At 40.1% G+C, this 23,137-nt stretch overlaps 1 protein-coding gene across 2 annotated transcripts in view; it reads left to right on the top strand.

The window, feature by feature from the left end:
- The window catches only part of shisal1b (shisa like 1b), a 39,090-nt gene extending 21,085 nt beyond the window's left edge, over positions 1–18,005 (top strand). The window contains exons 3-5 of one of the 2 annotated variants that reach the window (XM_051382304.1): positions 3,754–3,967; positions 6,644–6,946; positions 14,468–18,005. In XM_051382304.1, coding sequence (XP_051238264.1) covers positions 3,754–3,967; positions 6,644–6,946; position 14,468 — 518 coding nt within the window. In that variant the 3' untranslated portion in view covers positions 14,469–18,005. Of the gene's footprint in view, positions 1–3,753; positions 3,968–6,643; positions 6,951–14,467 lie in introns of those variants that run through there. The other variant, XM_051382303.1, reaches the window with a different exon arrangement.
- The last annotated feature ends 5,132 nt before the right edge of the window (positions 18,006–23,137 follow it).

Below are 23,137 nucleotides of genomic sequence, written 5' to 3' on the forward strand. Positions count from 1 at the left end.
CAGACATTAAGTCAATGACACTTGAAATTAAAGGACTATTGCCAAAAAAAAGTGTACTCGCAGGCAGGGAAAGATCTAAACCTTTAAGCGCTCTCTTAACAACAGAGCACATTACAACCCTACAAAGACAAGAACCTAGCCAGTTACAAAATGACAAATTGGGGCAAGAGGAGGATGGAGTGGTGGAGAGAGAGAAATCAGCACAACAGCTATCAGGAGCATGTAGCAGTAAACACATAATAATCAGCAAAGTGAGTGTGTGATGTTAACTTTTTAACTTGAATACATACAGAAAAATGCATTCAACGCCCGCCACAGACAGGGCGTAACACCTGGAATAAAATATCACTTTCAAGATATTACACAAATTTGTTTTGGGCAGTATTACTCTTTTTCTCTGAAATAATGGAAAGAACTGTCATTGCAATGGACACTACAGGTTATAAAACACAATCAATTGATAGTACAATAATGTGATTGTACAGCTAAAAACAAAAATTAATTATATTCTTATCTATTTTTTTTTTTTTTTTTTACTTATTCTTAAAAGAGGTTGAGAAGGTTAATTGGCATTTCACTGCCAGGTGATATTGATAGTAGGGACGCAGCAGACAACTATATAATGTCAGTTAATCTAGCAAATCTAATCTAATCTAATCTAATTCATTAATCTTGCAATTGTCATTCTTTCTAAATGTTCAAAAGTAGTGAAAACTTACCATTCAAATTTCCCAGAACTCAAATTGTTTACCAACAGTTCAAATCTCCAAAATACTTAGTTTGCACTTATATAAAACTGAGAAAATAGCAAATGTTTACACTTTAAAAAATAGAACTATCCAAACCTCTTGAGGTAAGGGAACTGGAAATGCAGTTTACAGTGTATGTAAACTCCAAATGAATGAGCCACTAGTGAGTCACTGAAGTCAATGGAACAGAATCACAACAAAGACAACATTTTCTGTGCTCCAGAATAAAGACAGCAAACTGGGGGCGTGATTGTAGCCACAAATAAATAAATGTGTGTGAGCACTGACTGATGTTCAGATGTTACTTGTTGTTGGGGGAGTAGGAGAGAGCCATGGCAGTTTTCAGACCGCAGGTTGTAAACATACTGTAATGCAAGAGCCAAGCTGTTAACTGTATCCCAAATTTCAAGAGGTGTTAATGAAATTAAGCAGGTGGGTGTGTTTACAACTGTATGGTTTCCAGATCCAGCTGTTGTTCATTTGAGAAGCCAGAGACTTCCCCCAAACTCTTCTCTTTCCAAAACCTTTAAGTCTTGCATCGTTAGAGGACTTTATGGTCCACTTCCGATGTTGAGTTGTGTCCGTTTACTTATTGCCAGTTCATGTACCTACAACTGCTGACCCCTACTTTAAGTGCAAGGATTTATGGGATATAAATAACACAAAACCATTCTACTGATTCAACAAATTAAGCAGTCACTGAAAAGGTCAAAGGAAGAGTTTTCTTGCACCAGAAAAACCACCCTTGACATCTAATCCCACTGTGTCCTCCAGTACTGATTCATTTTACCCCCTTTTCTGCTAAAATTAGGGCTGTCAAGGGGAAGATGGCTGACCACACCAGGCTCATTATAACCTGAAAGAGCTCTCACCTTTCAAGTGCTGATCTGTCCCAGCCTGAGATTACTGAAAGATTTCTATCCCCATCCGCAGCATGAGTGGACCTTGAACTAAATCACAGCAACAACACTTTCACTGACAACACAGACAGATTTTTATGCTCCACTGATGAAAGGAAACACACAAGACAAAGACAAATCAGTCGCAACGAGATGAATCCGAGTGCACTTCGCAAGAAGTGGCACAACTTAATGTATGCTTAGACTGAGAATCAAAAAAAAGAAAGAAATCAAAGAGATTCATTTATTGCAGAATCAGCAAATGACTCACATAAAAAGAGCCAGACTGCTTTATCAGCGTGGCTGATATTATAGTCCGATTTTAGATTTTGGCATCGGAAATCGTATCAGCGTATCTGCAAATCAGTAACAAGAAATTGCAGAAAAGAAATGCCAAAGATATATTTTGGGTAATTTAGAAACAGTTTCACCATTACACAGTCTGTCCATCAGAGAGAGCAGTTTATTTTTCAATGTCCTACATATATTTTCTGGCAGTCAATATTCATGAGTATTTTAGGAGGTCTTGCGGTGTTAGTCTAATTAAGTTCTTGTTTTAGATTGTGTTTTAGATAGAGGTTTTAGGCAATTCTTAGGTTGTTTTATGGTGCTATTTAGCTTGTTTCTTGGATGAAATCTTAATAATCACATTTCTTTCTAATTTTTATATAAGGAATATTTTGTGCTCGTCATGGTTTTTGGTTTTAATTTAGTTAATTCCTGTTTTATGTTTAAAGACTCCTTCCTCATGTGTCTTGTGTAACTTCACTTCCTGCTTTTTCCGCCTGTTTTCAGTGTCACCTGTTATCATTATCCTTCCCTCATAGTGCCTTTATGTTCTTCTTGTCTACATTTGGGTTCAACCTTGGGTTCAAAAACTCATGAAAAAGATGTATAATTTCAATGAGGCTTTACTGGTTGAACATATAAAGCACAGGAACACAGGCAGCAACAGCAGTGCAGGGTTTTACAAGTGTGTCTGTATGTGTTTTCCAGCCTGTTTGGAACAGTGTGTAGGAACAGATATTTTGTCCACTTTTAAGTAAATACACTTTCTCTACAGTTTTTATATACGTAATGCAATTTACAGGATCTGACTCCAGGCAAACTGGAACATTTATTTTTAGTCTTATTATTAGCAATATAAAGTAAAAGGATGCTAAAAAGATGATACTGATTAGTTATGAAGGTGTTGAACAAGTGCATATTATGTCCTGGTCCATTATGTGCATTAACTATCATCAGCCCTGTAATCACTCACTATATCTGGTTCATTTCTCTGACACATTGGTAATTTATTATTATCAGATGGCGTCTCAGCTGCTGCTGAAGTGCACTCCTGCTTTCATTTTCAAGCAAAAGTTTATTGGAAGCCAGATTCTATGACAAAAACAATCATGTTTTCCCCTTTGTGACAGCAACGATGCACATATTTATCGTCTTCTAACGCTGCAGGGACGTGCATGCACAGCTTCAGACAAACGCAGAGAAGCGTTCTGCCCTTCTCCTTTCCTTTGAGTTCAGTTCATGTAGCACTGTGGAGAAATAATTACTCCATGCTGTTATCTCCTCAGTGCAACTCTTTATTCTGACATCGACCAAAAACACCATGTAGGGGTTTCTAATATAATTCTGAAAGGAATTCTGCAAACGGTCTGAGGATTATATTTGGCACACTGACACTTATGTATTGACCTAATGAATTAGATATAGTCTAATTTATGTATGATTTTTGGGTTGTTGTGTTCCTTCAAGAATAAAGGTGACAGAGCTTTAGCCATCAGGGCCTGGATGTTTAATGTGATGTCTCCTATCTGATTATTTTTGCTAGTACACTGTGTTTGTTTTCTGTTCCTTGTCCTAGACCATTATTATTACATGAACTCTCTCCAGTCGTGTCTTTTCTGAGGCTTCCAAAGAAAACAAAAAGCCATTCAGTACTTTGCTGTGTAGTTTAGCTGCTGCAGGTTGAAAGGTGTTTCCTTGAGAGCTGTTTTCTATCAATAATTCTTAAAAGGGCCTTTTCATTTTTCAGAGTAGGGAGACAAAAACTCTGCCTCAGAGGTCTTGAGTGACATCTCAACTTGTCTTTCCCAAAACTGCAGCCCTTTCCGCTCATTACCGAGTGTGCGAACCCTATGCTGACCACAAGGGGCGTTACCACTTCGGCTTTCACTGCCCGCGGCTCTCAGACAACAAGACCTACATGTTCTGCTGCCACCACAACAACACCGCCTTCAAATACTGCTGCAACGAGACGGAGTTCCAGATGGTCATGCAGGTCAACCTCACCACCACCTCAGACGGTTATGCACACAAGTGAGTAAAGGTGTATAACCCTATTACACTGTGTCTCTGCCCTTGCCAGAAGCTTGGTAAATCACCATTAAGAGGTTTTCATGTTACTGACAGATCTGGAGCCACAGTCTCAATACAGTTGTATGACACCATATTCTCTCTGCCAGGCCATTACATGTTAGTTTGAATTGGTTCAAACTTGACTTTTTTTTAAAAAGCCGTAGCACATCATTTCATTATGACCTAGAAGGCCTTAGAGAGTGAATACCTATAATAACAAAAAATGTTTTCAAATGTCCTGTCTCTGGATCAAAATGCACATCTCAGTCCGTCATACTGATTTTTGAGAACAACTATAAATCCATGTAATCCACAGGCCTACCATGGGCCCTTGAAATTAGCAATGTAGGGCTGCAACTAATTATTATTGCAAATTATTTGTTAGACAATAAAATGTCACACTGTGGCGCTACCCACATCCAAATGTAATCAGTTCTTGTTTGGGCCGTGACATAACTTTCCACCAAATTCCGCTGAAATCTAGTTTTTCACATATTCTGCAAAACAAAAACAAACGGGACCAAAACATAACCTCCTCGGCTCGGTGCAGGTAATTAGGAATCTTGAGTTTTTGGGGGAACGGCTATGGTGGAACGAAACAGTTTCAGAGATGACATTTCCTCAGATCAGATTAAAACTGCTGGCGATAGTCTGCTTGCTCACAAACATTTCGCTCCCTCGACAGTACGCACTCATTGACACCGTTTGCCTCTTGCTCAGAGGGTTCACTGACATTGATCCACACCTACAGAGGCATTCAAAACCACCACAGAGGAGAGCAGATGCTGAAGCAGTTGTTGTGTTGTGAGTGGGACGCCTCCACATGAGCATTCACAAAGGCAGGTGTTAAGTGCAGGCTATTCTATCAAGTATCACTATGGCATCTTATCATAATACATATTTCCATGCAAGTTGTATAGTACTTTGGTGTATTATTCATAGTAAACCGCGCTACACATGCCATGACAGTATATTTTCACAGAGACAGATGCATTCACCTGAATACACACTCCTTTCATATCAGGATAAGCAGATTACCAGTGAAGGACACAGAAAATGAGCCTCTTGTTCTGTGGGAGCTCTCAGTGGGAGGTTTGGGTGACAAAACCACAGCTCTCTGTACTAATGCCCTCCCAGCATGCATCTGTCTTAGATGGTTCACACTGCCCTGCAGCAGGTCATGATATTTCATTTTATTGTCAGATGGCCTGTTGGGCCACTCTTTCATCCTGGCTCACTGGGCGATGGGACTGCCAGCTTGATATTTACCACTGGCCAAGCAAGTTAAACTGGCCATAATTCTGCTTTCTACTCACTCTGCACAGTGAAAATGGTATTATAGTAGGAGATTTACTGCAGTTCAAGGTAAAACTAAAGGCGTTTGTCCTCTGAGGGGTTTCTGAGTAGCTGAAATGCCGCAGAATCAAAATAGATTCAGAGTGGAAGAGTCATCTGAGAATAAAATTTTAAAAAAGCAACAAGAAAAGCTACACACCTTTGACAGATAATCAATTGCATTTACTTTCCTTCTGTAAGGAGGCTGTGTTAAATATTAAACAACATTTGTTTTAGCTGCATGGTCATGATTGATTCCTCCAAGGACTGTGCACATATTCTAGTTTGCTTAACACCAGTACTGCATTGAATGTCTAAATGTCTCTGACGCAGAGGAAAGGTAAAGGCAGTTAAGGATACATTTAGATTTGAGTGCGGTCGTGGCATTTGTCTGCCTCAGTGCTCTGATGTTCGTTTTAAAGTCATTTATTCAGCTAAATATCCCCAAGGCCACATCATTTTCAGACAGAAGTGGATTCCCTTTATTAACTGAGCTAGAAGCACTTGGACATCACTTTTTTTAGACGGGCTTCAATCTATGCTGTCAAACAAATGGCAAAATGTGCCGAAATGGCATAAAAGATGGGTTTTGCTCCGAATAAATCTCTATTTTGAAGTAATATCCAGTATCAGCCCTGTCTCTCAGTGTCTTTCCATTCTGTCTAATCGAAGCATCCTAATAGGACTAAATCACTTTCAATTTGTGTGATATTTCCCAACTAAATGTCCCGAGGGCCACAGAAACAGAGACATCACACCCAGATATTCGTATCCCTGTTCTGGCAATGCTGCTTCTCAAAATTCTCAGGAAGCTATTTCTGCCCATTATCATAGAGCAGTAATTTATGGATGCGGGTGGACTAAAAGAAAGTTAAAATGTTCCCCATATAAATCCAGCTAGATCATGTAATACATGCAGAAAATTTATGAGAGGTGAAAACTAGGAGCACAGATTTTCAGAGGCACTACGGAGGAGCCAATATGAGATGGATTAAAAAGTGTCTTGTGCTAATGAAATTCTTTGTCCAATTTAAGAAGCGCTATTAAAAAAGCAGCAGATAGAACAGATGGAGGTTTATATATATTTTACTAGTTTTTATCAAGGGAGGATTAGATAAACGTCTTGGTCTTGCCACATGAACAGCAAACATTCACACCTGGCAGCTCGATCGTAGCTATTGGGATTTAAGAGCCCAGCATCTTAAGGGTATCTGGATGGTAGCTCTGAGCATGTGAGGATTGTTTATCATCATCTCTCCCAGATCACACTGTGCTAATACTCCCAGCCTGTCTCTCCCGCAGTAATTATACAGCCCTGGTCGGCGTGTGGATCTACGGCTTCTTCGTCATGGTGCTGCTTGCGCTGGACTTTCTCTACTACTCAGCCATAAACTACGAGCTGTGCAGGGTCTACCTGGAGAAATGGGGTCTGGGAGGACGCTGGCTGAAGAAGGCTCGGAGTCAGTGGCACAGGTCCATGCCAGAGGAGAGCGATTCCCAGGCTCAAGCCCAGCCCATGGTTCCCAGCCACTACCAGCCCAGACATAGCCTCAGAGGAGAGAGCCACAGCCCCACGCTCCTGCCCTACAACACATCCACTGCATGGTGAGTCACTGTCACATGAAGACTGCCGGTGCACAATCTGGAGTTTGGCACGCATGTCTACGGTAAAGCTGCAAAAGTCAGCAAATAGTGAACCAAGAATTGCATCACAAATCTCCTGGGTAACCACAGCTGGTGTCTTCGTGGGAGACAGGTATCTGGAAAGAATTCAGACCAGTTCATTAGACAAGGCGATGATGTAAGTGATTGTTATAATATGTTAAGTGATTATGGTCCCTTTTGTTTGGAAATCTCACAACCAAATAAAGAAGAAACTTCAGACGAAGAACAGCAGAGGGATCCTTCTTCCAGGACAGACAGACATACAATAGTTGCCATATGTACAGAGTAGACTGAAGGAAAAGTAGATTTATAATGTGGACAAATAGACTAGATAGAAGTAAATAAAGTACATATGAGGTCTAATATTAAGTAGATATTAAGTTAAAGAAGTTTCAGAGCAGAAACAAAAATGTCTTTGCCCCAGTGGTGATCAATTTAGCAAAGCAATTTCTCACACGAGGTGCAGACCGGTGTGAGATTCAATACAAGTCTATTGAAATTAAAACTCGTTGCCCAACTCTTCTTTGATGGACTTAATTTAGCAAAGAAGCCAATGTTTGCGTCAGATCGGCTGTTAATGCCAACCTCATCAGCACTCTTACGTATGTTGCCTAATCCAACTCAATTTACAGCTAACAGTGATGGCTGATTGAAAACTCTGGATGTGAGAAATCCATCAACATAAAACCCATCGGATGTTCAGTACTTATATGGGGAAAATCAGTAGTTACAAAAGAAATGCACGAACATTTGTTGATAGCTCTTAAATTTCTTTTAGAGAAATGTAGAAAAACTGAAGACTCCAAACTGACACCCATAGAGTCGGATATATTACATAACCCTGTGCTGACTATTAAAAAATATGATTTGTTCTGCTCTGATAAGAATATTACAGTACAGAGACTCTTGTTGTTGCTGTTGTTCTTTGGAAAAGTAATGAGTGTAACAGATGCTTAGAAAGAAATTCAAGGATTCATTTCAGAGCCTCTTCATTTCTTTTTTAACACAGTTTCTCTGTGTGTCTCATTTGCTTGTCTGGCTGTTTTTCTTTGTACTCTGTGTTTTCTTACGTACAGAGCAACATGGCAGGGAAACAGTGTATCTAGCAGGACAAATTGGAGCATTTCTAGCATACTTTTCCCAAGCCAACAGGGAGGAAGCTCAAACATCAGGCTCCCCGTTTACCTGAATTCCTTATTAAGAGTGCAGCGCGTACACAAAGATACACACACACAATGACTGCCTATCAATGATATCGCTCACTCTGTTCCTCAGAAAATCATAGCAACTCATTAGTAAAGAATTCACTAATTTCAGGATGTGGTTTCCGTCTGACTAAAGTATACAGACTGTATCAATATTTTAAGAATTCTTCTGCCGACTAATGGATACTTTTCTGCAAAGCATCTGATTTGTATTCGTCTTTCATCTGAAAATAGCTGCACTCTGTCTCAACATCAGCCTCTTTTTTTAAAGAGAAATTTCCTTTGTTTAAAGTCTGACCTGCTCATTAGGGAGCTGTCATTATTAATGAATAGAAAAGAACAGAATTATGGGAAGCCTTCACTGCCCACCTGGGGCCCCTAACTCATATTTAACCTGAATGATTCGACTCTGAGTCACATTAAGAACCTTTTATGGAGTTTCTCTAGCAAAACACCCTCTGCTGTCCTTTCACTTTATCTTTTTATTACCTTTGAGAGCAGTCAGGGGAGTCTCAAGGTGTGTTGGGCTGCGTGTAACTGTATGTTAAAACATACAAGATGATTTACGATGCCAGGAGTGAACTACAATACACAGCAGCCGCAGGGAACTTTTTGTCTTTGGGCAGACATTGGTCAGACTTTTCGTAATATTGTCTCACAATCATACAGCGCAGTCTGAACAAACTTGTATTTTTGCGCAGTCAATTTTTCATTCAGTTCTCCGTTTCAGACACTGTACACCCTATCTGTCTGACTGGGGCTCAGAGTCTCTTCCTAGAGGTAGACATCTCTCTTGGGTCATGATAATTTAATGTGGGCAGAGGTTTGACAAATGGCTTTTAGAAGCAGTGTGGACTGTGCAAGCCATAGATAAGAGGAGCTGGGATGCTGCGAAGGGATCCTGGGGCTACTCCGCTGGTGGAAACATGGTTAACCAAGACTGGACATATCCATGGAGCCTCCTCATTAGACATGAAGTCAGTTCAGTATGAGAGGACTCATCAATCTTAGACTTATGAGGTTGACCTGTACTGGCAGCTCTTCAGCTTTAAGCCAGAGGATGCCTATAAAAAGGTGTTTGAAACTGCAGCAAAATGCTCATTGATAAAGTGGGCTTAGAAAACCAGAGCATGCTAAGTTCACTGTAATTCATGCTGATGATGACTGATGGGAACTGCTTCAGGATGCATAGCGGTGTGAAATAATCTTGTACATCTTTTTCTATAAAAAGTCTCTTTTTAATAAACAGGACAGCATTTACAAAGCTAAGAATATTCATAGATAATCACTCACATCAGTAAAAATAAAGGGGAAAAAAAGAAAAAGTGACTGATGCTGGGAGCTAAATTCAGTCACAAGCTGTTTCTGGGGCAAGATTAGAATAGCCTGTTTGCAGTTTCACACAGTGGAGCACTTCTCACAATCCAGATAACGCTTACACTTTTTGTTAAATGTGTTAAATAACCACAATGGCTGATACTGTACATATACCACAGATGATGTTGCCCACACAGTGCGTCATCAGATGGCCTATGGTTTATTTGCGGGGGTACAGATCTTTATCCCCAGAGAGGAGGAAGGGTAAATGGCTCAGAAAACTTGGTCCACTTAGTTGAACATCTGTTGGCCAAATGTAAACAAACAGAGATGGGGTCAAGTCCCACAACTGGCACAGCAGCATCTAAAAACAACCCAAGTCGCACACAAACTCAGGAATCTAGCACAAATGGTTACCAGTGCAGTGGAGAAATCCTGACAGCAAGTATCAAATCATTTCCCCACATGCACAGATCTAGTTCTCCAGAAAAAGGGCTGCTTGACGTTCAGTGTGTGGGAATACTGTTTACCAAATCGCTATGCAAGCAGGCTGGTGTACTGCTGCAGAACTGCTGGGGGTTCAGTGTGGGCGGCCTGGGAAACTGTTATTACTTTCTCTCTGTGGATACCCTTTATTAAAATCTCCATTAATTTATTCAGACCAGTTTGAACAAATAAAATAAACTAAATTGGTGTCATTCTTCACTGAATGATGTGCTATCCAGGTGAGAGAAAAACATTGAGTATGTCAAGCCAGATATTATGGTTTGTCTTGATAAACTTGATAAGATGAATGCATTGTTTCTTTATGAGCAGAAAATTGACAGCAGATGGGAGTTTGCTCTGGGAGTAATGTGGCATTAAATGGCAGCAACAACCCAGTCATTTGCACCATCTGAAGGTCTTTTTTTATAATGGCACATGGAATGGCTACTGGCTAAACCTAATACCTTCAGTCAGTGTTGCTAGTTTGATGAATATACACAGGACCATAAATCAGGTATGCTGGCAGAGAATAAAGAGCATAGACCTCTAAAACCAGTGATTCCCAATCAGTGGTACTTGTACCCCTGGAGGTACTTCTGCAGTTCAAAGATTGTGGAGTAGCTCAGCTAATTTTAAAGCAGCATGTATACCTCTACCCTGTAACATTGTTGTTACCACTTTTTTACAAATAACATGTCAACTAGTGAGCCATAAAGGGGTTGGCAGGCAGATTTTGGTACCTTTAGACCCAGGCTACTTGTTTCCGGTCTTCAAGCCAAGCTATGCGGCCACTATTTCCAACTACATTTACCTTTCTTCTTATCTAACTCTTAACAAGAAAGTAGGTATATTCCTTTACACCGATCAGCCATAACATCATTGCACTGAAAGGTGAAGTGAATAACACTGATTATCTGGTCATCATGCCACCTGTCAGTGGGTGGGATATATTAGGCAGAAAGTGAACATTTTGTCCTCAAGTTGATGTGTTAGAAGAAGGAAATATGGGCAGCATGAGGATTTGAGCGACTTTTAAAGGGCCAAATTGTGATGGCCCAGACGACTGGGTCAGAGCATCTCCAAAGCTGCAGCTCTTGTCAGTACCTATCAAAAGTGGAACAAGGAAGGGAAAGTGGTGAACCAGAGACAGGTAAATGGATGGCCAAGGCCCATTGATGCACGTGGGGAGCGAAGGCTGGCCCGTGTGGTCTGGTCCAACAGACGAGCTACTGTAGCTCAAACTGCTGAAAAAGTGAATGCTGGTTCTGATAGATAGGTGTCAGAAGACACAGTGCACCACAGTTTGTTGGTATGGGGCTGCATAACATTATGACCACCAGGGTACTGTCAATGAAGGGTAACTTGAGTTCATCCGACAGGGCTGTGGGGTTACGTAAGACAAGCATCACTGGGAACTGCTGCGCTAAACCGCTACGTTGCTACAAGAAAAAAAGCTGTTCCTCTAAGCTTCTGCTCTATTGCCATAAAGTTCTCAGCAACATTAAAGTGCTGATAGGACAAGTTTGGCCAGGATCCCAGTTTGTGCAAACCTTTTTTGCCCAATAGTCCACTTCTAGCAATTAGTGCACTGAGGAGCAGCGGCAGCAGCGGCATCAGGATGGATATCTTGACCCCAGAAGGAAAATGTAAGAGTTGGCACTCAGAGTACCATCTCTTATTTTACATTCCTTTTGTAAGGTGCCCACTCTGAAACTCTATCCTCTCAGAACTGCGAGAAATATCTAATCTGCTGCCGTCATTTCAGTCTGGCTTTACTGCATATTTTACATAAATTTAGTTTGTCTTTAGTCGGTGCTGATCAAGACTTACCATGCGAAAATAGCTGTGCAGTCGAGATAAAAAATAAGCTGCTCCTTTGCCCATGTTTGTTGGGAGAAATTAGATGTTGGGCAACATCAAATGGCACCAATGTACATCAACCAGAGCATGTCAAAGAGTCTCTTGGTGATTCATAAATCACTTGGCATCAAGTTACAGCAGCATGCCAGTAACCACCCCCATCATTAAAAGGTTGGTAGCTTACTGGGCATGCTGAGCTCAGCCAGGGATAGAGCAGTCCATGTGAGGTGGCGTCTGTCATAACATTCAATACATACCTGACTCACCGGCGACCGTAACACTGCCTCTTACAGCCAGACCTCGGTGACTCAGCATTATCAACCAGTCTAGTAAATGGAGTCGCTCTCCCAGTCTGTCTTTTATAACACTTTGGTCACAGGTATACCATCACTAACACTTGAACACCTGTCGGTCTGTCTGCCAGGGAAGTGACACTCGGCTCCGCTCAGGGAGCTGAAACGCCATTTCACATCTTTTTTTTTCTTTTGTCTGTCAGAGTATGATCAAAGCCTGGCTATGTCTCCTGCATATTCACATCCATCTTTGAACTCACTGGTTGACTTTCTGTGGTAATAATAGAATTGTACATTATGAAATTATTCCTGGCCTGTCTGTCCACACACAGAGCGGTATGCCAAGACCTTGTCCAATTAAAGCAACACTCTCCATGTGGTGTGAGTTAATTAACATCATAGATGCTACAAAGGCAGCCAGGAACAGAGTTCTGCTGCAGGCTAAAGGGAAAGAGCAGGAGAATAGGCTTACCTCTTTGCAAGTCGTAGAATGACTTTTGGCATTGCCAGGAGTAAGTGGGGTAGCAGCATTTTTATTTTTGGGCTGCGTTTGATTTTATTTATTTATTTGCATTTTAGTCATTTTTCTCTGGAGTGCATTAGAATAACCTTCAAGTCCTAAAAAAACATCCTGGGTTAATTAGCTTAAGCATCAATTTCATGTCACCATGCTGATAACAAATATTCCTGTGTCCATGCAAGAATGCAAGGTAAATCAATAAGGCGAGGAGGTGGAAACTTTTATTTACCCATTAAAATGTAGTTACATTATCTTGGGCAGCAGAAATGGGTGCGGTGGATGTGATTCATGGAGGAGGGGTGGGCTGAAAGTCTTTACAAGAATTACAGACTTGTAAAATATTCCTTTAAATCTGATTGCTTTTTGAAAAGCAAAGCTGCCCCGTTTTATTAGTCTTTGTGTTTTCGAGCCAATGTTGTTATATAACGATCAATGTGGACCATTAAGCACACACATCGTGATGTGAGACAATTTCAGCCATGCCGCTAAAAGCCATGTCCGAGTTGTTCAATAAGATCCAGGAGATTTTATTCCCAAACAACTCATGTGGCAACAATTTTACGATGCAGAAGTGCACTCTTGGGCTTTAAAATGTTTGGGTGAGGCAATGACGCACCCTCCATTTCTTAATTGTTTTCATTCTGTTTGGTTCATTTGTATGAGGTCTTTGTATATTTATGTATGTATGTGATCCTAAAATGTCCACTTGTTTTCAGAATCTTTCAACCACATCTTGTGGCCTCCATCGGTGGATGGAGTATGCTAGCCATAATGGATGGTTTAGTGTTATTACAAGAACTGTCACGTGTCACGATAAGAGATGGTTGTATTCAAAGAGGGTCACTGAGGTCGGATGTGAATTGCCTCCTTGATCTCTCAAATGACTTGGCAGTGAGACTGGGCTCTGCTGTTCGCAGTAGAAGTTTTCAGGGGTCCACTTAAGTTTGAGGAACCCAAACCCGGCTCGGACCAGGTCCAAATTCAGTTCAGTTTAATCGGGTTAGGTGGAGTCTTGTTTTACTGGAATGGGGTTCTGGTTTGGGTGAATGGATCCAAGCCTACTCAGCTCTGATTACGTGGTATGTCGGGTAGAGAAAATATTTTAGGAAATCAGTGGCCTATGTAACATGTATGGCTTTAAATCACAGATACTTTCTGCAATTTGATTCCTTGATATTAAAATGGTTAGAAAATTATCTTCTGTGTATCTATTGCAAAGCTGACTACAAAATGTTTTATTATGAAAGGTAAGGTAAAAATATGACTTCCGACATTCATTTTGAGGACATTATTATTATTATATCACTGCTGTTTTGAAGCCGCAGCTGCTTCACAGATCTAACATTTTAAACTCAAGAGGACCTCTAGTTCACAGACAGCTGGTGTTGTCCACTTAACTGGTGTAATGAAAACTTGAAACCAAACCAGAAACAGAATCAGTTCAGAGACAGTTCAACCACTCGTTATTGTGAGACAAAAATACCATACCAAGATTACATGTTCACATTTAAAGCCATGACAACTGGGCAACTTCATCCTCTGTGAGGGGGCGCCCCAGGAGCTCACCTGGTAGATTGTGCGCCCAATGTACTAAGGCTGAGTCCTTTCCACTCTCTCTTCTCCATTTCCTGTCTACCTTCCCGAAAAAATACTTTAAAAACAACTCCATTCACTGAGAAATAGCCACAGGATGTGGTTAAAGGCTTCATAAAAACAACAGAGTATTCCTTGTGATAAGAATGTACATTAATGTTTAATTTCTGTATTTCTCTCTTGACAGAATGATGCTGCGAGTGGACAAACTGCAGAGTAGCAACACCTTGTTTCCTTATGCGGTACAGAGGAGATGCCCCACAGATGCCCCTCTCTGGACCACAGACACAAATACCAGTGGTGGGCTAGCCATACTGTAGTAGTTAGAAGTGACTACTGCCCCTTTGTAATGAGCACAAAACACCCATGGACTGACAGATAGAAGCAGGCTGAAATGGCATTTAGAAACCAAGCTGAACAAAGGCTGCCACAAAACACAGAGGACCTTACTGCTGCTGCCACAGCAGAGGAGCGACAGACACATTCAGCTGCTCACAGGTGTTCAGTGATCCCTTGAAATGGCTGCCAAGGCCTGGAGTGTCCCATCCGAGCTGAACTGGATAAACTGTACTCGCAAGCAAGGAGGCTTGCCTGTTTTTAAAAAAAGCTCATCTTTCTAGATATAAAATGTTAATTACACTGCTGTGTCAGTTTGTGTTCAGTAGCAGTTAGACACAGTTGTGGGTTATCTATTTGGTGATTTATTTATGTGAACTAGTCAGAGAAATATATGAGTGGTTAACATTCGGAACACGTAACAGCTTAGGTTGATGCTGAGCATCTCGCTTAGAGTAGAATGTTTTTGTTACCTACTAAAACCAGATACAAAATGTCTCTGCAGCCATGTTAAAAAACAATTTCTTGTATGAAATGTTTTAGGTCTCCTTTCCGCAAAATAAGTGATTTCTCTATATTGTAAAGTGTCTGACAAGGACACGCTGCCATACAGTTAAAACTGCTGTAGATCGAAAGGTTTTACATTAGGGCATCAAGATTTCTCTTTGGTTTTAGTGGTCGTGAATGAAGGGATCTTGACTCTCAATCAGTTAATCACCCAAAACATTAATGAGGATCAGGGATTCACAACATCAAAAGAGATTTATGCTAAGTTAAACATAACCTTAACCCATGGCTGTGAGCCTACAAGCCCATTTGAGACCATTACTTATAAAGTTAGTGTAAGACAGTTGCCTGGGTAACCTCATCCAATGACTTGTTTGCCCTTCCTCATTACCGGAGATGCCTAAAGAACAGCTCCATTAGCAATATGATGCAAATGAATATCCATTTGGTTCCTTTATAAGGAGCACTCCACATCCCACATTGGTAACAGACAATTGTAAGCGATTAGCCATAATAGAAAATGTATTAAACCCATTAAAACCCCCTTCACTGTCAGCAATAATGTACAGTAGCTTAAACAAAAGGATGACATGGTATGTAAAAGTCAAAAGGGGCCAGCCAAATGAGAACTGGGTAATCTCTGAGGTGTATCTCAGATTCAGAGATTTCAGCTCGGTTTACATTTATTAAGAAGGTGAAGTCGATGAAATTGAGCTGGAATGTTTCTGGTTAATGAACTCGTATCAGAAAAGATCTCCAACCATTTTGTATCAACTTTGTAAGGAGAAAAGTGAAAATAATTATCACTTTTCAAAGAGAGGCTTTAACTTTAGAGTGGCAACTAATGAGTGCTTTCATTATCAATGAATCCACCAATTATTTTCTCAACTACTCAATGAACCGCTCGGTCTATATAATGTCAGGAAATAGTCATAACTGTCCATTATAATTTCCGACAGCCTGAGGTCAGGTATTTAATTGCTTATTTTATTTAACAAACAGAGCATTATTATTATTATTATCATAAAGAATAGCATCAAATTCTTACATTTGGAAGCTGTGAAACTACTAAAACAATTCATCATGAATCAAATTACAATTACCTAGGGCTGCAAATAAAGATTAAATTCATTGTTGATAATTTGCCAATTATTTTCTCAATCAATAAATAGTTTTTTCTATGAAGTGTCTATGAAAGCAGCACAAAATGCCCCCTTCCACAATTCGTTGATGTCTTCAAATTACTTGTTTTGTCCAACCAACAGTCCCAAATCCCCAGATATACATTTTGATAAGCATTTCAGAAGCTGAAACTAGGGAAGTGTTTGTCATTTTTGCTTGAAAAATGAAAAAAAAAAAAAAAATAGAATAATAATCTGTCATGGTCTATTTGATAAATGAACCGATTGTTTCAGCTCTACAATCATCACATTTTAAGGAAAAGTTATTACTTCATACTCAAATCTGAACTCACTATTCAGATACATTCTTTGTAATCCATAAAATGCTGTCCTTTCTGTCTGAGAACAAAGCAGCTGTTGGTGCCAGACTGTATATGAGCAACAACGTGTGAAGACCAGGTGGACAGACGGTGGGTACAGAGAAGTATCTGTCCCTGTCGTCCATCTGCAACTGGTAATCTGGCAGCTTCCAAGGCTGCCTGTGTACAGAATCTCTGGTCCGTGCACACATTGCAATGTCCTTGCTGAAAGCTAAGATCGCATCTGACTCGACACAAAAATGTGCAGACATAGACGAGCTAGCCATGAGACTTGTTGTCTTGTTTATCATATCTATTTCATAATGTTCAAGTGGACCCTCTGAGCAGAACTCTGGTCAAGTGCTGTAAGTGTAGCCTCTCGGCATCATCCTCAGATATCGGCAATAATATTCACATTTGCTGAGTTGTTAGAGCAAGTTAATTCCAATTTCAATGGCTAAAGTTTAATTGTGTGCGCGCCCCAGCAGGCTCATGCCATCCCTCTCGGGGGCAGAAGAGTTGGATGTGTCCAAGTGAAATAATTGGCCTAGAGACCAGCAGCGGTCCTAAATTGCACTCTCTTGCGCTCTCTCTCTCTCTCTCTCTCTCTCTCTCTCTCTCTCTCTCTCTCTCTCTCTCTCTCTCTCTCTCTGTAGCTGCCTCCTAACTCTGCTCTGTGAACAGCAGCAGCAAAGGGAAGGAGATGTTTTTTTTTTTTACAGGTGCAGCAGCACAAAGGAGATTTAATTAGTCCCCACTGCAGGATAAGTAGGAAAAATCTGATATGTTCAAGAACATGTTTCTTTCCGGGGCTCTAAGCTGTGTCCTGACCTGTAATAAGGCAAAGGAGGTCTGTTCTTATCACCAATGAAGTAACAGTCACACACAGGGGGAAAAAGCTTAATTTTGCCTCTGACAAGCAGTAGCTGGATCAAAAATGGTTTCCTTCAAGATACATGAAAGGAATCTTTCCCCTATTTCTTAAAATGTTACAACTCGGTTTTGTGATGTTTTCTGTTTTGTTAAACAGTCTTGACTCTGGCCTGATGTGATGTGGTACTGTAAATCGTATCAGCTCAACCCTCTTCCCAAAAAAAAAATTAAAATTTAAACAAAAAATTGATGGGAAGAAGAGAGCGCACATCTGTTTCAGTCTCTCCAGGTTGTCATGGTAACAGTTGCCTTACAGTTGAATACCCACCTGTACACAGAAGCTTTGTAGTGGTTGATACCTCACTTTTTGGGTGTGGTGGTGATGATAATGTGCACCGCGTTCTGTCTATGTATTTACTACTAGATAGGATGTACAGTACCGTTTTCAGTTGGATTGTTATTGCACTTGTTGACTTTGTATTGTCACGACAGGGAGAAATAAAGTTTTATCTTTTCCAGTGTGTTTAAATCCCTCTGTGTCAAGTGCTCTTTGGAAAAAAAAATAAAAGTCCTGTATTTCATTAAGCCTTATGGAGGCCTGAAACTGACAAAGTTAGAAAAAGGTTGTCAGGGAAGTCTAAAATATAACTAAATACATGAATAAATAAATATTAGTTATATAATTCCAACTGAGTGTAAAAGAAGATGGTTAGGAATAGAAATAAGCATTTTATTTTGTCCTTTACCTCCTACCTCTACCTTTATTATTTGATCAAATAATTTAAAAGGTTATTTTGTCTTTTACCAGCTAATTTTATCGGCACAAATTTAATAACCTATTTCCTATTTTCCTCACATTTCCAATTTACATAATAGTCAGACTGGGTATGTGTGTGTGTGTGTGTGTGTGTGTGTGTGTATAACATCAGTGGTGAACACAGAGAAGAGCATTAGTTACTGTTGCTACCCCTATGAACATACATGATATTATGCTAAAAGACTGAGGCTAAAGCTGCATGACCCACGCAAAAAATCAGCATCCTCACCAGTGAATCTATGCAGACGACACAGACAAACTGCGCTATACGTTATTGTAGATCTATTATTGACATAACATAACCCTGTTTGGCTGCTGTATTGTTAGTATTTTCAAACAGCATGATTTAGGTTTAAATGTTACAAGAGAATACGTTCTTCAGGGTTTGGACTGGGGCCATTTTCGTCAGATTTATAAAATCTCATGTACAAACATCTCAATCATCCTGAAATGGTGCGCACCTGCACAAGCCTTCTGACCATTCCCACAATTTACTATAAAGGGCTTGAACCCCACCCCCGATTGCCTGATTTGCAAATGAAGGATCAGCATTTAGATACGTTTTGAGGAGAAATGGCGGAAGCATCGAAGAAGCAAATGAAGAAGCGCAGTTTTATGGAATGTGAACTGGAGGTAATGGTGGATCAAATTGATAAAAGAAAGCCTGTGTTATTTGGATCCCTAAGCTCTGGCATGAACAATATAATGAAGCAGGGTGAATGGCAGAAGGTAATGGAGGCAGTGAAGGCTGTTAGCTCCGAGTGCCGTCTATTTTGTTAAAGTTCATGAATTTATTTGATTATTTATAGTTTTAAAAAATTACTAAAGATTACAAAAAGGTTGTCAATCACACACGCATCCTAACTTTTATTTTTCCCTTTTTTGCCAACTTGCAACATCACACAATAAGACTGAAAAAGACTACGTGGGGTACACATAGTGTTAAAGATGTGTACCAATATGCACATTCTCACCGCACGTGGGTTTTTGTTTTACATTTAAAAACCTGTGTGTAAAGTTTACTTTCCGTTTGTACTAATGGTTTATACATTTGGCCCCATGAGTGTAAATTTTCCAAATCCAATACCACTTAGGTTACCTGTTTTATGATACAGCAGCATTCAGGACAGGCTCCCCACACAGTGTATATGCTAGGTGTGACCAGGGCTTTCTGTAATGTAAACCGAACCCCATGGAATAATGTAGTTAGCTAAATATGCTAACTCTCGGCCATGGAAGTAACAGCCAAGGTTTCAGCTTTCAGTAGTAAGCTAATTAGCCTGACATGCTAACATTTGCATCTTATGGTAGACCAGATAGACCGACTGACAGACTGTACTGTTAAATAGTTGTGACATGCCTAGTTACGGTTACTAATACATGACTGGAGAATAATTTTTTTTTAGGGCAAGGGTTTAATAAATGTCGGAACGTCGGAGGTAACATTTTCTTTTTTTAACTATCAAAGAGAAAAGAAAAAAGTTTTTTCATGTTATTGATGTATTCAGTGGTGTTTTTGACTCGACCTTTTGCTGCCTTTTGTCAGTTCGGTGGCTCAATAAGCCTCTGAATGAACAGTGTTTCCTTTTTTTAATGTCAATCAATACACCATGAGGTGATTCATCCGGCCTTAAAGTAGTGACCCTCCTCGGGCTGACAGAGCCACTTCCAAAGCTGGCCAACATGAAAACATCATTAAAACTAAGAGGTGATGGCGAAAAACTGACAGACAGCGACAGGCCTCAACACCTCGCTTCAAATCAGGCACCAGCTGCTGCTCGCTTGCATCAAAAGCCCCACAGCAACCAAGAAGTTTGTTACCACCTTGTCAAGGTCCCTTTGAGCTTTCCTAATAAGCTCCGTCTTCCTCTTTTACCCAACCCTCATCCACTTCTGTCCATCACTCTGTCTAGGTTCTGCTCATCAAGCTGCTTCCTTGCTCTACCATCTCTACTCCATCTGACTGTCCTCCTCCTTCCAGTATGCCCGTAACCGACGCTCTTCCCATCTGCGCATATGAAACCAATTGCAGCCATCCATCACCATTTAAAAATCATTGTCTGGATTTCCACATCCTGCTGTTATTGAGGAGTCTGAGATACATCCTGCCAACATTTATCTATTAAAACTCCATTAGTCCTCGTCTCTCCGTTGCCCCGTCTGCTCAGGCCGGATCTTCTGTGGCACTGACACCGCATTAAGATCCATCTAAAGTAGATATTAATGTCACTGTTTCATGACGTCCATTAAAAATAGCCGTTCTGAGTGCTGTGGTGGACCACACCCAATTGATGCTAAGGAAAATAAGAACAAATGATGATATTTCAAGAGTGATGTATGGCTTTGGCTAATTTGTTGTATGATATCAAAGTGTTATTGTCCACAGAGAAACTAAGAGAAACTAAGACAGAACAGGTCGTATATGTTAGCACATTGTCTCACATTGTCTCTAGCGAATCACACTGGGCATTGCATACTTACACGTCATGACATATTTATATTTTTGACCTTGACACTTGTTTTTACATTTACACATATAACTTGACGTGTTACGTTTGTGTACGTGACAAATAAACCTCTAAATCCTTGATTCCTTGAATCTTTGTATAATTGTAGTGTATTTTCCCAGCATTTTTAAATCTATAAAGATGCAAACAGATTAACCAAAGAGTAAATTGCCGTTTTCTGATTAATTCAAACTATATTTAGAGGTCTGAAGCAGAGCCCTGCCCTGGACTGTTTTCTTAATCCTGCTCCTGGTGGATTTCAGACCATTCACACCCACACTACAGCACACACGTTATTTTACTGTGTCAGTAACAACTTAGAAATGTGAGACTTGCTTTGCTTTGCTTTTGTTTTGTAAAAACTCACTTTAATCTTCTTTTCAACTTCATTTGCTGACTCCGTCTCCATCCCTCTGGTGGGCGCGAGATAAATCCTGGCACCCCGAGTTTGTTTTTCGACCGTTCGCTTCCGCCTGCAGCAAAGACAAAAACACCCGCTGTGCAAGATTTGGGTTTGCAGTCTTCTAGTCTGAATGTCTGAAACCTGAGGTTGAGAACCACTGCTTTGAATAAGATGAAATATGAATACTATTTAATTCAAATTAATTTGATAAATTTCTCATTTATTAGTATTATATTACCTAACATTCTGACAAGACATAGTCATTGGTCTTCAAAACGGGTTTTGTAGAGCTCAGTCGCTATTTCACATGGGACATTGATATATTATGTAAATACAACTAATCTAAAAAGTTAATATTTGGCATCTGTATTCTAGTCACATACTCATCACAACTAAGAGATACAAGAGTGACAATAATAAACCTAATTTCCCCCAGATTGCAGGGAATCTCTACCATCTAGTTAAATGGGACGAACAAATCTAAACACCACAATCCACAGTGATTTGTAGCAGAAGGCTGAGAGACTTCATCGATGTAGCAGATCATTATTAAGCATATTAAACTCACAAACACAATGCTTTAAGCAGTTGAATTCCTGTGAAACATTATGTGGCAATGATAGGCAGCAAATGACCGTCGGTACTGTATAATACTGTATAAGCCTTGAGTGCAGCTGCATGCAGGAGCATGACACAAATAGGAGCTCACCAGTTAAGATGTAATTTATATGTTCATATAAAGAATAGTAAAGGAAACTGTCACATAAAGCCTGTGCTTTGATTTGAAATATTTATCTAATGTTTCGGATGACGATAAAACATGCAAAGATAATGTTAAGCCACACTGAGCTCACCATGATGCCAATATTGCAGGGATATAAATATGTGAATGGGCTGTGCAGTCATGTTTACACCCCTAAAGCTAATATACAATTTTTTTTTTTTCTACAACAGACCTGGCTTGCAATGAGCCCTCAAAACAACAAGCAACAACAAGCAAGGAGGGGAAATATGCACAAAACCAGTTTAGCCCTGCAGATTCATAACACACACACAAACATGTTCATATTTCACCACTATGTAAATCAGCAACACAAAAGCATCAAAATGCAAGCGCCAAACACCAACCACACAAACAATAATGTCACTGTCAGACACTTCAGGAAGTTCATTTACATTTAATTTCAATGCCAACCCTGTAAATACATTTACAGCTGCATTAAAAAGGAAAACAGCCAGCAAACACAAAGACATCAAGCACATCTGAGGGGAAAAATAAGAGAGCCTCAGTCTCATAGCTTATTGATAAACACACAAACACCAACTCAGTACAACCAACACACCATCTTACAATATTCATGTCAGCACAAGAAAGCAGCCAGCTACGATAAAAACTTACCTTTACCAAGTGAAGCAGTAAACTTCTCAAGTCAACGTGGGAAACACTGGCGACAACATGGCGGTAAACGACCACTTCCGGTTGAAATTGGTAAAGGAGACGCGTGACCAGCAGTAGTAGCTAAATGCTGGTGTCCTGCAGGAGTTGCGAGTCCAAAGATATTTTTCGTAGTCCACAAAACCGTCCTAAGATTACTTAATGGGGTGTCCTAGGTGGTCACCTGGTAGAGCTGCCGCACATGTGTAAAGGTTGAGTTCATGCTGCAGTGGCTGTGGGTTCGAGTCCGACCTGTCGCCTTCAGCTGTCCTGTCAATAAAGGCAAGAGTTGTGGGTTTCTTTTTAAACTTGATGAGACTTAGCCACATTAGCAGTAAATGTGTTTACAGTTATGGTGGCCTAAAATGTTTAATAAACAATTTTAAAAAGTCCAGATGAAAAAAGTATTTTCAACCCTGTAAGATTACATCCGCAGCCACATCATACACTTATTCAGAATAGGAAGGGTAATTTAAAAATGTAATCTGATTCGATGACT

This window comes from Dicentrarchus labrax, unplaced genomic scaffold (assembly GCF_905237075.1).
Source record: "Dicentrarchus labrax unplaced genomic scaffold, dlabrax2021, whole genome shotgun sequence".
Taxonomy (NCBI): domain Eukaryota; kingdom Metazoa; phylum Chordata; class Actinopteri; family Moronidae; genus Dicentrarchus; species Dicentrarchus labrax.